Source organism: Papaver somniferum, chromosome 1 (genome assembly GCF_003573695.1).
Source record: "Papaver somniferum cultivar HN1 chromosome 1, ASM357369v1, whole genome shotgun sequence".
NCBI classification, from domain to species: Eukaryota; Viridiplantae; Streptophyta; class Magnoliopsida; order Ranunculales; family Papaveraceae; genus Papaver; species Papaver somniferum.
The window spans coordinates 167,460,713-167,474,936 of record NC_039358.1 but is presented as its reverse complement, the minus strand read 5'-3'; the positions used below and the strand labels follow the sequence as shown (position 1 = coordinate 167,474,936).

General features: G+C 36.1%; 2 protein-coding genes across 5 annotated transcripts; one reads left to right on the top strand and one right to left on the bottom strand.

The window, feature by feature from the left end:
• Positions 1 to 4,191: 4,191 nt before the first annotated feature.
• LOC113307503 (dof zinc finger protein DOF1.4-like) lies at positions 4,192 to 6,292 on the top strand. Its single transcript, XM_026555962.1, has one exon. The coding sequence runs from the start codon at positions 4,421 to 4,423 to the stop codon at positions 5,492 to 5,494; it is 1,074 nt and encodes a 357-aa protein (XP_026411747.1). The 5' UTR covers positions 4,192 to 4,420; the 3' UTR covers positions 5,495 to 6,292.
• A 3,746-nt stretch (positions 6,293 to 10,038) lies between these two features.
• Positions 10,039 to 13,682, bottom strand: LOC113307457. 4 transcript variants are annotated; one of them, XM_026555959.1, is made up of 8 exons: positions 13,475 to 13,682; positions 12,298 to 13,333; positions 12,107 to 12,175; positions 11,795 to 11,925; positions 11,661 to 11,711; positions 11,359 to 11,499; positions 11,160 to 11,285; positions 10,039 to 11,086 (listed from the first exon to the last, which is right to left on the bottom strand). In XM_026555959.1, the coding sequence occupies exons 2-4, from the start codon at positions 12,952 to 12,954 to the stop codon at positions 11,869 to 11,871; spliced, it is 783 nt and encodes a 260-aa protein (XP_026411744.1). In that variant the 5' UTR covers positions 12,955 to 13,333; positions 13,475 to 13,682; the 3' UTR covers positions 10,039 to 11,086; positions 11,160 to 11,285; positions 11,359 to 11,499; positions 11,661 to 11,711; positions 11,795 to 11,868. The 4 variants fall into 4 exon arrangements, with proteins under 4 accessions (XP_026411744.1, XP_026411745.1, XP_026411743.1 ...); XM_026555960.1 differs by lacking the exon at positions 11,160 to 11,285 and having other exon boundaries at positions 11,359 to 11,516; XM_026555958.1 differs by lacking the exon at positions 11,160 to 11,285.
• Positions 13,683 to 14,224: the final 542 nt, after the last annotated feature.

Sequence of the window (14,224 nt, the reverse complement as noted above, 5' to 3'; positions counted from 1 at the left end):
ATCTTCTTAACCATTAATCCATCTCAAGAATCTCCGGATAAATAATTCACATTAACGTAGCATACGCGCGGGCTAGACTAATTCTCTATGCAAGGATCTAGGACTAGATTAAATTGTTTACATATATATGTATACACACACGGGTGGGCTCAATCTTTTTCGTTTTCGTTTTGTTGTTTGATCAGCTGATCCGTATTCTACCAAAAAAAATTTTAGTCATTCGCAGAACTAATTAGATTATAACGGTCAAACATCGAGCTTATAAGTTAGTTCGGAATTGCGTCCCTAGTATTTGTGGTTGTGTCAAATTAGCCGGGGCTTACAGCCCCGGCCGTGGTCCCTTGAGGATACCATAGTATTTTGTTGATCGGGTCAAATTAGCCGGGGCCGTGGTCCCTTAAGAATACTATATTATTTTGTTGGTCAGGTCAAATTAGCCGGGGCTTACAGCCCCGACCGTGGCCCTTAAACATTCCCTAATGTTTTGTTGGTCGGGGTTGTGACACTTAAATCTCACACATAAATCTTTACCATGTTTTTTATTTTATTTGTTTTTTAAAAATAGCTTTTAGATTAGTTGAGGCTAACTTAAATTTTCTTGAGAAAGTTATGGTACAAATCATTATGCTTATTGGATGATTGAAAGTTCGATGGACCAGAGTATATCTGGTGTGTACGAATAATCTTCATGGAGGGTCATCCGCCAAACAGACCCTTAGCCATATGTTTTCCGTGAAGATGTATTAGTAAGGAGATATTTGGTTGCATTAAACATAAAACTTCTTACCCAATTCACTCCTCTTCCTCTATTAGGTTTTCTTTCTTCTCCTTTCCTCTTTAGACCATTTTTTTTTAAATCATCAGCTCTGTTTTCTTTTATTTCACCGTATCCATCCTTTAAATCATCCATAATAATAACTTAGTATTAATAACTCAGTATTATTATGATACAGAGAGACGAAGTTAAGAATTAGAAGTCGTTAATGGAGGGGAAGAACTATAGATAGAAGACCATCTGTTGGTGAAACCGTTAAAGAATGACCCTCTTCTATTCTATAAATACATCTACTTAGTGTTAGCCTATATTAACGGAAACTTAGTCAAATTAGGAAATCCGACGCTGCAGTCAAATTAAGAAATCCAAGGATCCGATGTCGTTAAATAATCTTTAGAATCATATTTTTAGTAGGAAGCCAAGGGATCGGACGGACGTCTATATAGGACATATAACCGATAAATCTCCATCGTGGGATGACGAAATCGATGGTCGGATTTGTAAGGCTACACACACACCACTTCTTTTTATAATATAGATATAGGGCCGTAGCAAAGTTTTTAGAGGCCCTAGGCGAACTTACTGAAACTAGGGCCTAGATTAGAAAAATAATTTTTTTTTTTACGAATTGATAAAAAAAATATATAAAAAAGAAAAGAAAAGAAAACTAATACAGAGAAAATACCTTATCACTTGACAAAAACCAATCTTCCTGCTCTTTACGACGTGAAATCATCAATTATAATATCGAAAGGAAATCCAAAAATTATTATCGAGTTCTCTTATTGGACCTTTCTTTACCGAAACATCTCTTATACTTTGGTTAATATTGTTACCCCAATTTCACGGATCATAAATATTCAATGTTAATATTCTTCATGTTCAACTTCATAGTGCCCGATCTCTTTTGTATTCGATGATGATAATTCTTGTCCCCTATGCTCGCTTCATCTTGCCCAATCTCCTTTGTATTTGGTGGTGATAATTCTAGACCTTTTCATATTTCCAATGTGTATTATCATCATTGTCCAATAAATCACCATTGGTTTCCATCTCATTAACCAAATTTTTCCATTTTTCGTCACAGTCATTCATTGTTTCTCCATGATTGTCATCATTTGAAACCAAATATTATTCATTGTTCCTCGCATAGAACTTGTAAGTTTTTCGGCTCTGCTTCGTCTGTCTTTTAGAAGCACCATTCGTGCATTCTTTCTTTCTAAAACCCATGATTGGAATTGAAAGTATGCACAAAACATGCCAAATTCGTGTGACCATGACAGTTAACTAACAATTAAAATTTAACAATCACCATTTTGTAAATAGTAATTACAACACAACATAAACTAAGTTGAAAGAGAAAAGACTTAAAAGTTTTAAACCAGTAAGTGAACCCTAAGGCTAAAGGCCTAAAGCAAAATAACTAAATTAAAATAAGAATTGAAAAACAAATGTTAAAATAATTGTTTTAATTTGGAAAAAAAACAATTCGAAACGAATCCGCAATGCACAAAATAGAAAATAACCTACAGCAACATATACATAATTTGGGGGCCCAAGAGTTGGGAGCCGTAGGCCGTTGCCTAGCTATAGCCAGCGACGGCCTAATATACATCTGTCCAGAGAGTTAGCCTCAAAATCATGATTTGATTAGCATCAAAACCTTTACTGATTTAAAAATAATCATCATTTGATTTAGTTCATTCTCTTCTTTGAAGGAGAGATGCTCGCCCCAAACAAACAAAAGAATATATGATGGAAAATGAAAATCCCGGAAGGGTAGCTCGAAGACGGATAATGTACATGTATACACTTGACATTGGAATGTCATGAGTAATGTACTACACACACCGCTAATCTGCTAGAACAATATTGCTACAACGTATACATGAGGTAGACAGCGAGCCTTGGATCAATGCGAACGGTGAAACTATATATGGTATTGACTATTTAGTATTCGCTGCACCTAATTTGGAAGTGTGGATATACATGTTGTCTTACTGTCTTGGATTTGCAATTGAAACTGTACCTTATTGGGATTCCCTCTCTTCTTTATTTTCTTCCATAAATTGTACACAAATTATATTGGAGTCTGAATTTTCTTTTAGAACGTGCAATAAGAGAATGTATTCGTATATACTAGGAATTAAGTTGGGAGTCTGTAAATGTTGATTCTTAGGAATATATTATTAATCTTGAACTTGATGGGATTCATTATCTGCTTTTGTGCTCTCTCTGCATTTTGTATACAATAATAATAATAACAAAGCAGTATTCATTCCAATCTGTTCTCTTTAATTTTAATGCTTTGAAAGAATTAGCTAGCATATGTTAGATTAAACAACAAGACCCTTAAATCCTGTTTAATCAATCTTAATTGGCTTTTACTGTAGACGGAATTGAATATATCTCTGTGACCCTCAATGGATCCTTCACGTGGAAGGAAGTGTAAAACAGAGGATTAGATATTAATTAAAATTTAACGTAATGAGCTATGACTCTTGTCCCTTGCTGTTGTTGGCTACGTATTCTATCCAACACCCACATTCTCAGAGATAAACTCCTCACACTCACACATACCAAATCCAAGGAGAGACGGGTATTATTGTGGGTTAAAATTAGTGAATTTCACCCAGGCGGCAACAGAAGTAACACCGGAATGGTGATCATCCGGCTTATGCAAAACTCATACCAATATTTCTAGAAATTTCTGAAACATCGGGTTTAATTAGTCTATATACGTTTTTCATAAATAATAATACATGGAATTGTAGAAAGTGACATCTCTGGAGAAAGTGTTCATTAGGATGATGTCAAACCGGCCAAGCTAGCCATAAATTGAAGATATTACTTGTCTGGGTGGGATGGAAACAGGAAGAAAAACTTGAGAGTTCGATTATCTTGAACCACATATCCGCAGATAGTAGGTGTATCGTGCACTCAAGTTTATTAGGTTCTGCTCAAATTTGGCTTACACAGTATTTGCATAACTTGAGTTCCTTGAGTTTCTTGACAAATAAATATGAACCTCGTGGTTTCCCATTTCACAAGGTAAAGACAAACAAATAGTGAATGCCAGAACTAATCAAAGAATGGGCTATACACACAATGACACAATTAACATTCAAGCCAAATGATACAGTTGTGGTAAAACAACAGGAACAGCAACTACTAGCTAGGGTTACAGAAAATGGACAACCCAACGGCAGTACGACATTCATACATGACATCCTCCCGCGTTCCAACTCATCATACAAGAAAAAAATAAATATACGGAAACTCACGTAGCCACCTGCTGCCTTGTCTGTTTACTCGTTGTTTTAACTCATCTAACCGATTCTTTTCAAAGACAACAAGAAAATTTCTTGGGCAACCGTGTAAAGGAATAAATAGATAATGGCAACCATCTCTCTCTCCTAATTCTCCTAATAACGAATGGCCACACAACTTCTCTCTTTCTCTCTCTCTAAGACTCAATTATTAAACACATAACATGACTACTTTGTATCTTAGCACTTGGATAGGAATATCTGTGTTGTGTTGTTATTCTTTTCATCCCCTCCTTAACTCTACGTTCATTTCTTTCTCTTCTCTTCTCTTCTTTTCTTCATTTCAAATCCGACTACCGATCATGAGGTTTTAGAGATGATGGCTTCGAGTGGTAATAGAGTTATGGATCAAAGTAAGCAGACAGCAGCAGCAGCAATATTAACGAATACTAATATTATTCAGCAAGCAGGGGATAGTAATAATAATCCAAGAGCAGTGCAAAGATGCCCTCGTTGTGATTCTTCAAACACAAAATTCTGTTACTACAACAATTACAGTTTATCTCAACCTCGTCATTTCTGCAAAGCTTGTAAACGTTACTGGACAAGAGGTGGTACTTTACGTAACGTCCCGGTGGGTGGCGGTTGTCGTAAAAACAAAAGAATCAAGAAACCTAATTCATCATCAATATCAGCAACAACACAGAGTCATCATAATAACCGTGATCAGATAATTGGGATATCTAAAGCTGCCGCAACTTCCACAAGTCACCATGGTACTTCTTTATTCTACAGCAACTTACCAAGTAATCAATTATCTGATATAAATAACCTTGCAATTCCTAGGTCACCACCATCTTTTGTTTTTTCAAGAGAAACCCTAGCGAATAATGGTTATGATAATATTCTTCAACCTCAATTCGGTGGTTTGGGTTTGAATTTCTCTTCTACATATTTAAGTAGTAGCGGTGCAAATATTAACGGTTATAAAAATGTATTTAATCCTATCAGTACTAGTTCGAATTCGCTTCTTTCAAATTTTTCGTTATTCGGAACTACTTCAACTACTTCGCCAACAACGTTAGTAACTTCCAGTCTTGAGAATCAAAAATCGAGTTGGGGTGGTATGAAAGAAAGTATCAGCATACCTACTGGTAATACTCATTATCAAGATTTACCATTTGAACTGGGAGAGAATGATTCAAGAACGGTTAGTGTTAAAGTTGCAGAGACAGTGAAAATTGAAGATGGGAATAACAAAAACAAATTGGGTTGGAATTCTCCTTTTGATCACAACTCATCGTTGATGAATGATCAACAAAATAATATTAACGGTTCTCCTGACAATAATTCTTCTATCTTTTGGAATTCTTTGAGTGTCGGTGGTGGCGGTGGTACCACTAATTGGTCTGACGATTTTATGGATCGACAGTGTCACTCGATCCTTTGATCTGACTAACGGAAGGAAAATTCATTTGTGACTACATCGCGCTACACTCATTAACTCTTTTCTTTCTTTCTTCCGTCTAGCATGCGTTTTTTAGCTTGCTAGATAGATCCTTTTCTTTTCCTTTCTCTTTGTAGTCATCAAGTTCGCGGATACGACACAGGGTGGGGATACAGAAGAATTGGCATTGGAGAATATAATGAGCGGCGGAAGGACTTCGGATCGAGTGTTTGTGTCAGTATATAGAAAATACTACATGACAGCTAGCTGGTATTTTTAATTCACTATGGTTGATGAGTTTTTTTGTTTTCCTCTTTTTTACTCCGAGAGGATCCTCGGTCAGATCCTCTTCATTTATATCATCTTACTTAGATGATCGATATCCATCTATACTCATCACGTGGATCGTCGGCACCAACATATATTAGCTTTGATCAAGGAAGAGTGTTTTCGTTAAGAGATTTTATATATAAATTAATAAGTTTATGACCAGTATTAATATTAATTCTAGTATGTAAATATGCATGACATTGCCCTTTAATTTGTTTTGATAATAATGTATTTGCCAACTGAGGTTTTATTTGGAGATACATTGGGATCATACATGTTTAGTCCTCAAAGAAGAAAATATCAAATGAGGAACTAATCATTTTTTTGGGTTTTTTGAGTGTTTTTTTTTTTCCCTTCTCTTGGTATTTTTGGTGAAGGGAGAAAAATGGGATGTTAATTTGGTATAGCAATATTATGGACTTTATTGTTTAATTTATGTGGTTTTGATTAATGTATCAGTTATTTTTAGGTGATTCCATTTAGCAACATGTTTTTGTTTTTTCCTCCTTTAAGTAGTTTTTTCATCATTTATTCATAAAAATTAGCTCGCTATTCTATAAATTAGTGAGTTTGTTTGCGTCATGCAATGGTGATTACTTAACCTTCCATATAAGTAGCCTCTCAATAATCACCCCTCTAATTCAGTTATTGTTACATAAAGAGAGCTTTGTTGCAAGTGATCCAACTTCTAACCTAATTTCCTAAGATACAAATGAGGCTGCTAGTGCTAGGATATTCGGTAGTATGTGGTTGCTAAAAAAATACTCCTATATAAGCTCTATAGGGTCGAATGCATGGAGCTGCATCCAAATTTCCTGCAACAATTACTAATTATGTAAATGGCCGTCAATAATAATTATTGGGGAATCAAAGACACATTAACAATTTCAAAGATGATATTATGTGCAATCGAAACTACTTAAGTGGACGTTGTATCTTTCAATTTTTTGGTTAAATATCCCTAGAATTAACCAAATGTAAGGGTTACGCCCGCTTTAGTACTTTGCTAATTACGTATACTTTTTGGTTGGAAGTTTTAGTTGTTTTGGCACTAATTAAGAAAGTTCTCCAACTCCCTTCTCCATATGCATGTGAAAGCACCCCGAAGCATTAATTCATAGCAATCTGTTGGTTTTTTTAGGATGTTTTGATGATCATGGAGATATATGAGCATAGTGATTAGTTGCTCATATAGACCTCCTGCTGGAACAAGACTTACACTGTAAACTCACTTTTTATTGATGTTCTTGGTCAAGTACAACAGATACATTCATTGCCTTTTTATAGGCTTAAACTGCCGAACCTTAGAGCAACTGCAGTGGTGCGATCAAAACCAAAGATCAAAGATCAAAAAAAAGACCAAAATTTGGGTTTAGTCCGTGGTGTGACGCAACGGTACATGATTAAAATTTCGTCAGGCGGACTTTAAAAGTCCGCCCCATCCTTTGTAAATTTTAACAGGCGGACTTTAAAAGTCCGCCCCATCCTTTGTAAATTTTAACAGGCGGACTTTAAAAGTCCGCCCCATTCTTTTCAAATTTTAACAGGCGGACTTTAAAAGTCCGCCTCATTCCTTTTTCTTTTTTATTTAATTAAAATTTCATCGGGCGTAATTTAAATCTCCGCCCGTTAACAAGCGTACTTTAAATTTACGCCCAGCATCAAGCGTACTTTAAATTTACGTCCGACTATATTAGAATTTGGGATTTGGTCGCGACCATATTTGGTCTGGAATTTGATCTTTGGTCCAAATTTGATCTTTACTCCGTCCCACTGTGTTAGGATCTCATCCCATAAATTTGGTTATACTCGCCCACCGTGGATGCTCTTACAAAGTCTAGAGTTCTCTGGACGTACATATGACCACAGACCTAGACCACTCTAGTTTTGTCTAGAGATTTCTCTTCCTTTATCTCTAAGTATTTCTAACTTTGACTAACATTACACAATCCTAGGTGTTTCTAGAATACATCATACTCATCCATTTCTTTTCGTATACAAAACTCTCTGGACTTAGCCGACTCTCTAGACTATTCTCACATCAAGACCAAATACTGTTCATACCAAAACTAAATCCAGATTACAAATTAGTATTTCCAACAATCAAAGTCACATTAAACCCTAACTTAACATTTAATAACACGATCATTGGTTCATTAGCTTCCTCACTGAATAAAACGCACAATTATAGCTTCTCATCTTGAGGTTTGCTACTTCAAAGTACCACGCACTTTGTCACTCAAAAGTACCACTTTGTCCTGCATGATCGGAGGGTGAGACAGGGTATCAGTTTACAGAATAAATAAACGAGATTTCTGGATCATGCTTTTGAAGGTGTACAGTATCTAGTCGTTGTTCTAATAGTGTTATTCTTAACAAAAGCTGTTCAGTATTTGTTCAGTGTTTGATGAATCTATAAGACAAAAGTATATTCACTTGTGAAGAAGGCTGTTGGGAACCTTGTAAATTATTTGGGGTCCCCTCAAATAATTGAGTAAAAAGTTAAGACCAAACAGTAGTATTGCTGTTTAGCAATTACTTACCGTTAGTGGGATCAATTGATTTAGGGAACACTTGTAATTTAATGCATGCTTGGTGCGCCAAAAACTGGCACTTAATAATGATTTACGAGGTAAATTGTCTATTCTGCAAACCAAACAGTAAAATATCATTCCAAACTCATTAACTTACTCCAAGCAGGGTCCTCAAAAAAATTAGCAGTCGAGACTCAAGATCATTATGGTTCCCATCCATAAATGAGACAAAATGTTAAGGGCAACCGGTAGCTTGCGCTCGGTTTACTTGGGCTTTTAGTTGATCGAGATGAACGATTTTTTGGGGACTACTCAAAAAAGGTGGGGACTACTTTGTGATACAAATGTCCACCCCTACATTATAAGTGTGTTTTAAAAGATTAAGGAAGACTAATCTGCCCTTATTCTAATTAAAGTTATAACTAACTCTAATAACCCACTAATCTAACCCACTACCCACTAATCCAACCCACTAATTAAATCCTAATTAAAATCTAATTTAAAACCTAAAATCAGTTTCAAAACTGATTCTTTTTTTTTCTTTATCTTCTTCCTCCTCTTCCTCCTCTTCTTCTTCTTCATCGTCAACACTGCAACATCGACGTTAATCATCGATTCGAAAAAATTTCATTGTCGATTAATCAATCTTTATAAGCAATGCGTGCCAAAAACACACCCAGACAACCAGGATTGAGTCCGGGACTCCCACATATAGTGAATCTCCCAAAAGAATTGCTAAAGTTCAAAGAACTTGAAGAACCGTTTACAGGCAAAATCAATCATCCAACCGCAAAACAGAAGTCTGATTCAAGTGAAATGCAAATCCGCGGGTAACTTCCTTCATACCCATTCTTTTCAATTCGTTATCTGTTGAAGAAATCGATTAGAAATCATCAAAACCCATTCAAAATGGTAGTTACAGTTGATAGTTCGGTTAGGAGAATGTTTTCTGTAACCCTATAATTAATAACCGAACTTTCAAAATAAGAACAGTTCGGTGTGCTCGCAACTATAAGATTAATATCTGTATCCCGAACTATATAGTTCGGTATGCTCGCAAAAGACTTTCTCGTAACCGAACTCAATGTTTCCTTTGAAAGAATGAGTTCGGTTTTGTCGATAATTTGTCTCAGTAACCGAACTTTTGGAATAGTTAGTTCGATGTGTTCGCATAAAAAACTCTCGTAACCGAACTCAATTTTTCAAAGGTAAAGACTGAGTTCGGTTTTGGCGTTAGCTTTTCTGGCTAACCGAACTTTTGAAATATTTAGTTCGGTTTCCTCGCATTTTTTTCCAGGTAACCAAACTATTGTCTGTTAAGTGTTGTGTTTACTTTATTCTTTAGTTCTATTTCCTATTTCATTTGATAACACAATATTTTCTTATGTTTAACTAATACTTTGGTTTTTGTTCATTAGGAACAAAGGACAAAGATTGAGACAACAAGTAGATTGAGACAACAAGTAGATGAGGATTTGAAAACTCCCATCCCTCACGGAGCAAAGCATTTAGATTTCCGAAAGCGTAGTACCACAAATGCTAAACATGGAGGGGGCTTGTTACCCAAAGTCAACCAAGAATTCAACCAAGATAATGTTCGTGATGTAATTTAAACCTTTAAAATTAAAAGGTAGAATCTCCATTCTAACAACTTTGAAAGAAGAAAATACACAGAAAACAGCATTTCCCATGGAAAACAGCTCGATAAGTAACAATGAAAATTCCTGGAAGAAACCAAGAGGATATCTCAAGAGTACAAATATTTAAGAACATATACACGAGTAGATCCATAGTGCTAAATCTACGTTCTACATCACAAAAAAAAATAAATCATGTTAAATCTTTTATCATGACAGATATTCTTCATGTTGTCCATATATGAGAGGTGACCATTATCAATTCCTAAAAACAAGCATAAACCTAAGACGTAAACAAAAAGGGAGAAGGCTGCGTACCGCTGGATATGCATCTCATCAAAATCTTCATTTCAAAAGTTGCTCTCACTTATTGGAATATACTTTCAATAGTTTTTTGTTTTTGCAATTTACAGTTTACCATCCGTACCACCAATACCAAACATGAATTCTTGAAGTACCGGAGAAGCTTTCAGTAATCGATTTTGAACGTTATCAATGCTTCAACTGGCAGTGCTACTCAGTGTCTTACTATTGTCGGTGGAGGTGGTGCTCAAGCCGGTGAGAATTTTCGACCGATTCTTCATCATTTCTGATTCTTACTTAGCTGCAAAAGCTAAGGTTGATGAAGATGCTCTTTGAGCTGAATTCTTGTTTTGTACGTTCTGTAGTGGGTTTTGTGAACATTGACTAGCAGAAGACGGTGTTGACAGTGTAGTCTCCTGGAACATCTCATTCGAACTTTGCGGCGTTTTCAATGATTCTTGGTCTTTTTGAGTCCAAGCTTCAGTGCCACTAAAGTCTCTCTTATTACTGGAGTTACAGGGAGGTGTTTTGCCGAATGAGATTAATGTTACTCCTTTAGGTGGTTGTGCAGGTGGTCTCAGTTTTCCTAGCATGCTCTGCTCAGGGTTCTTGTGGACTTGGATTCTTGTTGACGAGGGGGTCTTCACAAACGCCCCACCAGATATCGTGTTGAGTGTACAAGGAGAAATGTTCTTTGTGTTCAGGTTTCTCTTCGTAATTAAGTGACTCGGTGAAGGCTGAGACACCACTCCTGTTTGGTTAACGTGGGATGGTTTGCGAGTTTCCACGATCTGTGATGAATGATGATAATAAATTAATAATCAGTAGAAAAACAAAAAAGATAAGTGACGGAATGAAAAGCACCCTTATGTGCAGAAGAGGAAAACTTGAGCTCAGTTCAAGATGCCTCAAAAGATATCCCCCATTACAACATGCCACACATGAAGATAATCCGACATCCAACAAGTGATCTATTGAGGGGTGACAAACCTAGGTATAAGGAACTTAGTAGTTAGTATCTTAGATGCATCTACAAATGAAAACTCATAGAACATTAACATACCCTGTGCGAGAACAAGCATTTATCTCCTCTATAACAAGAACCGTTGGAGGCATAGTTGTTACATGGATACTTGTCGAGTTGGTGATCAAATGGACAGTCATCGTCTTTCAAGCATTGTTGGAGTGCCAAAAACTTACATGGCTGTGAGAAATAAATGACTGGTAAGAAAAGGGACAAAGAATTACTAAGACGAAGACTTACAACATGCAAACAAGGTCTCCCTGAGATTGAGGGGTATTTATTCAATTTCCACTAAAATTTACTATTAAAAGGTATTTCATGGAAGATTGAAATGATTGTACCTGGGATTTCGTCAATGGAGTTGTATCATGGGAAAATTTGCAGGAATCGCCCTGATAAGAAAACAGTTCAAGAAAATGTTAGACGCCATAAAAAAGAGAAGCGAAGAGAAAAAACAAGAAATAATGATGACTACCTTCTGACATCTTCCTTTAAGATAAAACTCGCAATACTTTGGTGCTTTTGGTTTTGAAATTGGTAGTTCAATTCTCAACCTCTTGACTCCTTGTTCTTTACGCGTTTCTGCTCTCTTTTTCTCTCGTTCATCTACATTTCAGAATATAGTGAACAGAATTAGCATAAGACACCAAAGCAAACTGAGCAAGTTCTATGATATCAAACTGATTTAGTCTGTGCTCGTAATCTGGTTTACACTACAATAATCAGCGTACAGAGTACTATCCAACACTAACAAAAATAGAATAAAAGAGAAGATGAGATGAGATACCTTTTTCTTAGCTTTTCTTTCATTACTGAGAACTCTTGATCTTTTTTCACCAACTTTAGTGTTCTGCAACTAATAACCAACATCAACACATTACTTTAAGGACAGATTACTACCACAAAAAACATTAGTAAACTACGAAAAAATACCAAGTAAAAAAACAGATGCATATGAGAAAGATCATATGCTAGTACCTTCTTTGTTTTTTCAGCCACTTCAGCTTCACCATTTTCTTTTCCACTGATTCTTGCATCTCGCAAGCAGTCATCCTCATAACCCCGTTCGAGCTTTCTATTACAAAAGCCTACTTCTTTTGTTGTTGCAACCACTTTGGCTTCACTATTTTCCCTTCCGCTATTTCCTTCTTCTTGCAACTGATCATCCCCATAACCTCGTCTAAGATCTTTACCACTCAAACATACTTTTTTTGCTATTGCATCTACATTGACTTCATCATTTTCCTTTCCACTATTCCCTGCACCTTGCAACAAATTTTCCCCATAACCCCGTTTCAGATTTCTATTACAAACACCTAGTGCGTAATCTCTATCAAGTTTCCCCTCATTCGTGTTTATCTGACTTTCTTTCTGAATACAAGTTGATGACATATATTTTTCTTCTGCCCCCGTATCTTCCTGATGTCCATTCTCGACCTCGCGCTCCTTAATAACTTCATAATAAATATGGTCTTCACCACCACTCTTTTCTTCATTTTGTGCAAGACCCTCATGTATTAAACCAACAAATTCATTGTAGAGACCTAAACCATCGGAGATTTGACCGTCTTCAATATCCACATCAGTGAGACAACGAATAGAAGAGTCCAAATTAATAGGTTCCGTCAAACCCATCTCTCCCCACTGACATTCACAACACTCTGCTCAGAGGAAGAACTTTGCATTCGCATATCTTCTGTATGTCTAATTGGTTCCCGAATTTCATCTGTTACATATTTATTTCCTTGTTGTGGTTCCTCTATGTTTTTATCAAAACAGTTCTTAACCACCGAAGAAGCAACCTCATCTACAATCCTCAAATCTTCTACTCCTAAAGGTTCAACATTTTCATCACTCAATAAATTATTCTCGGTCGCGCAATTCACATTCTCAGTTACCAAATTCTCATCAACACTTATATCATTCCCAATAGATAATTTTTCACTCTCACCTAAAACTACTTCAACATTCTTATCTTTTACTAAATCAATCTCTGAGTCATTTCTTCGAACACCTAAATAGCAAAACAAAACATTAAAACCAACAACAACTACAAGAACCCTAATAAAATCTTGCAAAATTATAGTATTGGACTATATTAAGGTTACTAGAGTGAAATTAAGCATAAAAAAATAAATGTGGCTGATTCAAATACCCGAATTTAGGGCATCATAAACAATTGGAGGAGAAATGTGAGACTCTTGATCATCATCAGCACATAAAGAGATGATTTTGAGAAGAATATCGACTGTTTTACTCTTCAGATGAGATCGTCTATGACGAAACCTAGAATGAAACATTACTTCTCCCACTGATGTAATCAGGGTTTGATTTCTCTTCAATATGATCACGATTCCATCGTGTTCTGCTTCTTAAACCCTAATAAAGGCCGAAGGTGGTTCTGTTTCATTTTCTTCTTGGAGTTTCGGATAGAACCAATTTTTGGGGACTACTCAAAAATGGTGGGGACTACTTTGTGATAGGAATATCTACCCTATATTTATAAGGGCTGTCCTAAAGTGTGGAAATGACTAACCTACCCTTCACCTATATACAGAATCTTCTCCTCCCGACACCACCACCACCTATATATAACCATCTCTACCCATCACCACCGCCGCTCACCACCACCGACCACCACCTACCACCACCGACAACCACCACCACCGACCACCTCTATATATAGTTTAATTTAAATCATTAACAAAACAAAATAAAAATCAAAATTATAACAAACCCATTACTTTTCATTCGTTTTCCTTTGAAAAAATGAGAAGTTATCATCAAAATGAGTTGAAAATGGAAGTTGCAGATAAAAGTTTGGCTAGCAATTATCTGAAAAACTTTGTCGAACTAGCCGAACTCAACTTTAATGGAGGTTTTTTCTTTCAGAGAAAAGTTCGGT

Excerpts from the sequence above, each read along its gene's own strand:
- LOC113307457 (XM_026555960.1), bottom strand. The coding sequence starts at position 12,954 with ATGGGTTTGACGGAACCTATTAATTTGGACTCTTCTATTCGTTGTCTC. Across the intron at positions 12,176-12,297 it reads TGGCTGAAAAAACAAAGAAG|TTGCAGAACACTAAAGTTGG; the intron begins GTACTAGCATAT and ends GTTGGTTATTAG. Across the intron at positions 11,926-12,106 it reads AAAGAAAAGCTAAGAAAAAG|ATGAACGAGAGAAAAAGAGA; the intron begins GTATCTCATCTC and ends TCTGAAATGTAG.
- LOC113307503 (XM_026555962.1), top strand. The coding sequence starts at position 4,421 with ATGATGGCTTCGAGTGGTAATAGAGTTATGGATCAAAGTAAGCAGACA.